Genomic DNA, 4,443 nt, shown 5'->3' with positions numbered 1-4,443 from the left:
GGGGTTTGCCAGCCACCTACGCAGCCATATGTGCTCAGCAGCAGGTGGGTAGTGGGGTTTAGACTTGAGCTCACATAAATAAAGTCATGGCATGTTTTGCTTCCCATTCCCAAATATGGAATTATGATTTCATTTCCCAACCTGACATTGTGTGCAAATGGGGGAGGGGGTTGGGGGGGGTGGAGATCAAATGACAAAGAAATATCTGTTGCAGGAGGAGTCTTTATTCAGACTGCAATGAATTGCAACCATCCTTGGACTGATATCAACTTGAGTAGAGGCGTAAAAAGCAATAAATATAGACGATATACAATTTCAAGCCAGCATATGATGCTGTTGGATGAATAATTTACACTATAAAAAGTCTTGAGAGTTTGGTTTATAGTGAGCTGCCACTTCAGAAGTCAAGCAAGGCGGTATTCCTCCTGCATGTTGAGTATGTGATGTGTTTTGTTCTTAGCCGATCATGTGACCTAAAAGTAGAACACACATTTTGTTGTTTCATGGTGAATGACGGTAAACAGGAATGTCATCCACACACATTTCACTATTGTTCTTTCTGAAAATTGTATTATGGCATGGATACTGAACAAAACAAGAATTCAAGCTCATATGATCACCAGGCACTGTTCTAAACACAGAATACTGACAAATTTGATTAGCTACAATATAATTAGGGCATCATGCAAAACCTACCTGGCCCAGTTTTTGTGTTTTTGTAAACAACTCAAACATACCTTTGTTTATTGTTTCAGACATTTCTGGATGTTGTTCATAATGTTTCCGTAAACAGAGTTATACAGTTGCTCCTTCGTCTTTGTTCCATCCAACTGCACTGTAATTACATAACGGATAACAAAATCGATAAAGAGTCAAATATTTAAATGCTTAACATGATCTCAATACAGAGATAGACAGAAACGTACGGAAAAACACAGAAACTTACCAACATCAACACCTGAGTTCTCCATGATTTGCTTGTGTTTGACATACATGGGCCAGACATGGCCATCGAACAGACCTGGTGGGTCTGGCACCGCGTAGTTCCTTGAGCTAAAAAAAATGTATCAAAATAAAGTGTGTTTTCCCAAAGGCATGATTGCAATGTGAAGACAGCATTCCTCACTGGACAATGGCAGCTCTATAAAGACTGACATGAGGGCACAGGTTCTTCAAAATGTTTAACAGAAAATGTACTTACCACCTCCTCTTTTTGCAGTCTTCGTATGGAATGGAAATGAAATAGCGTTGGTTCAGCACATCGATCAAAGGTCTGATGAAAAAGATACACATAAGGCCCTCCAATAATCTAATATATTACGAAAGACTAAACTGTCAAAAAAGACAAGGATGAGGACTTACTCATAGGTGTAAAGCAGAAAGCCCTCCACAATAAGGATGTGGATGCCCTCATCCTTATGCTTGGTTCCAGGGAGTATCTCAGAATCCATGGTGTTGTTGACACCGTGTGACCTCTCAAACTTTACTGGGTTCTCCAGCCAAGCGTAGATTGTACTCATCATGGCGTCCATGTCCAAAGCAGTAATGACTATAGGGGAGCAAACAGGAAAACAGGAATGAGACCCTAATATACAATGCACTCATATAGGCGTCTTAGTTTAAAAGCATGCATAATGCATTAAATAAGGCGCCCATATTGCACAAACACACACACACACACACAAATGACCCTTCATAGAGACCCCAGCTTACCATCATACTGCTTAAAGCCATCTTCACCAACTTCAATCTCATCTTGGGGCTGAAACATACATGAATGAGATGTACTCGTGTACATTCTACAGGGGACTTGCCTTTAGGAAGCTTTATGTCATTCATCCCTGCTTAACATATGGCCACAAAGGAATTGTGCCCATGGAGTTTTATCTCATGAATTTCCAACCACCAACATCCCTCCAGTAATTTGGCAAACAATGATATCCATTGAATATCAAATGTTAAGCAAAACAGTGACAACCAAGTAAGAGTGCCTTACTTACTGCAATTCAGTAATTTAGAGGAACAATTATTTCAGGAGCAATATTGGAATTCTCACCTTGAAAAAGTCATCCTGATGAACCACACAGCAATTGGGCAAGTTCTTGATTAACTTGTTGGTGAGGGTAGTTTTACCCCCGTTGGTTACGCTGCATGTCAAAAAAATGTTGAAACGTTAAAAAAAAAATGAAACATATGGACAGCCCGCGGGAAAGTAAACGAGCAAGTTAAGTTAAAACGGTTTCTGTTTCAAAAAGACTTATAGGCTAAAACAGATTGACTGAATATTTTGATAATAATTACAAAAAATTGGCGGACCTATGCATTAAACCGTAATGTAACAACGAACGTTTAAAATGCGATCGGAGCCAGCAATAAAAGAATAGGCTCATGTATTTATCTAATGGCAATCGTTGTTTACAAACGTTACACACTGCCAAAGCCAAGCACTTCACTCCATACATTGATGAATTAACAAAAACTAGTCAAAAGATAAATAACCATCTCACGGCCAATCTTTTCTTCCTCCTTCCTCTATTAACCCACGTGCATCCATGAGGCCTACCGTGCTAATTCAGTAGTGTTAGCCGGTCATTCATTGACTTACCCGCCAATGCCGATAATGTACTTCATCTTTGCAACGGTGTTAGGGCAGAAACTTGAGATAACGTCGATAAAAACCGGCAGGTGGCTTTTTGAATGAACGCAGTGATCGGAAGAAGAAAGCTTAAAAGAGAAGGTTCAGGAAACGTCAACTAGTCGAGTCCTCCATGGCGTCGATTAGGGTGAAAGTAAAGGACGATGTCGCTCCTTTGCCAGTCTTCCACGAAGAGAGAACCTTGCGTCAAGTTACAGTGCTACACATACTACTACTTGAAATTTGATTGGGTATATAAAGAGTAGAAATTTGCGGAACAAAATTGCTACAGCCAATCACACAGCGTTGCGACCGCTAAGACCCGTTTCCTCCTCAAGGCTCCGCCCAAGCTCCAAAGCCAAAAATGCAACAACAAAAAAAAGCCTAAAAGAAAGAAGACATACCGGTATCTTCGAAAATGGCACAGAATTCAGCCTGGTTTTGTGATTTATGACACTAACAATGTTGTATCATTATCAGGGTATTTTTTCACGTTGACGTTAATCCACATAAGATTAAAAGAACAATTCAAGAGATACATTGACTCAAAGGGAAAAAGAACATATTGTACTGAACACAAGTGGTGCTTTATCCTGCCCTCCACACACATGTGCGCGCGCCGCTATGGGGTGACCCATAGTCACAGACCATTTTAAGAAAACTTTATTGAGGTTTTTGCGTAGAATTTTAAAAAGAAAGAATTATTTCATGGCACATAGGCATGCATGTGCATGGTTAAACAATCAAACCGTTTAGTTAGAGTAAAATCATATGTTCTTTTCGTAATGGTCTACTAGACGATTTTTCAGAAGGGAAATTTAAATTATTGCTAGTTCGTAATGGAAGGAGGTTGATAATATTTGACAGGGGGTGGGTGGTAATGGCGGTGTTAGCATTTCACATTTTGCTGTGATATTATGTCTTTATGTTTAGGATAGCCTATGTTACACCATGATGACAAATAGTTTTTTGGTTCAGAACTAATCACAGCTTCTTGTCACAAGGCAGACAAGTTCATTGTGCTCTTCTCAAGTGGACATGAAGCTGGCTGCTGATATCACATGACACCCTGCACAAGCTACATAGGTGGTGGATACATTTTTATCTCTTTGTTCATACTTAAATATCTGTTAATATATAATAATATTTAATTCAATTTAATTTGTCCATTTAACACTTCTACCCCTTACACTCCAGTCTTTGTCGCAAAGCCTATAAATGTTGCCATCTAGTGATGGATTTTAGTAGGACATTTTGTAATTGATCAGATATACTGCAAAAGGCCTTATTTTTTCTTTGCAGAAATAGTACACTGTGCCTAAGTTGTATTAACAATGGGACAGAGTACACAAGTAAAGTTTCATTTGGCATGACATGGTTAAATAATCAAACCGTTTGGTTAAAGTAAAATCATATGTTCTTTTCGTAATGGTCTACTAGACGTGTTTTCAGAAGGGAAATTTAAATTATTGCTAGTTCGTAATGGAAGGAGGTTGATAATATTTGACAGGGGACAGGGGGTGGGTGGTAATGGCGGTGTAGCATTTCACATTTTGCTGTGATATTATGTCTTTATGTTTAGGATAGCCTATGTTACACCATGATGACAAATAGTTTTTTGGTTCAGAACTCACAGCTTCTTGTCACAAGGCAGACAAGTTCATTGTGCTCTCAAGTGGACATGAAGCTGGCTGCTGATATCACATGACACCCTGCACAAGCTACATAGGTGGTGGATACATTTTTATCTCTTTGTTCATACTTAAATATCTGTTAATATATAGGCCTAATAATATTTTATTTAATTC

The 4,443-nt window shown here is 38.9% G+C and overlaps 1 protein-coding gene across 2 annotated transcripts; it reads right to left on the bottom strand.

Moving 5' to 3' along the window:
- Positions 1–204: 204 nt before the first annotated feature.
- Positions 205–2,860, bottom strand: mibp2 (muscle-specific beta 1 integrin binding protein 2). Of its 2 annotated transcripts, XM_076287776.1 has the most exons (8): positions 2,606–2,860; positions 2,057–2,147; positions 1,714–1,762; positions 1,363–1,549; positions 1,202–1,273; positions 947–1,053; positions 738–835; positions 205–473 (listed from the first exon to the last, which is right to left on the bottom strand). In XM_076287776.1, the coding sequence occupies exons 1-7, from the start codon at positions 2,629–2,631 to the stop codon at positions 744–746; spliced, it is 624 nt and encodes a 207-aa protein (XP_076143891.1). In that variant the 5' UTR covers positions 2,632–2,860; the 3' UTR covers positions 205–473; positions 738–743. The 2 variants fall into 2 exon arrangements, with proteins under 2 accessions (XP_076143891.1, XP_076143892.1); XM_076287777.1 differs by lacking the exons at positions 1,714–1,762; positions 2,606–2,860.
- Between the last annotated feature and the right edge of the window lie 1,583 nt (positions 2,861–4,443).

The sequence above is a fragment of the Alosa pseudoharengus genome, unplaced genomic scaffold (assembly GCF_046254945.1).
Source record: "Alosa pseudoharengus isolate Yale_2024_CS ecotype anadromous, Long Island Sound unplaced genomic scaffold, YU_APseudo_1.1 YU_APseudo_1.1_scf_16, whole genome shotgun sequence".
NCBI lineage: Eukaryota > Metazoa > Chordata > Actinopteri > Clupeiformes > Clupeidae > Alosa > Alosa pseudoharengus.
This window is presented reverse-complemented; position numbering and strand designations above follow the sequence as displayed.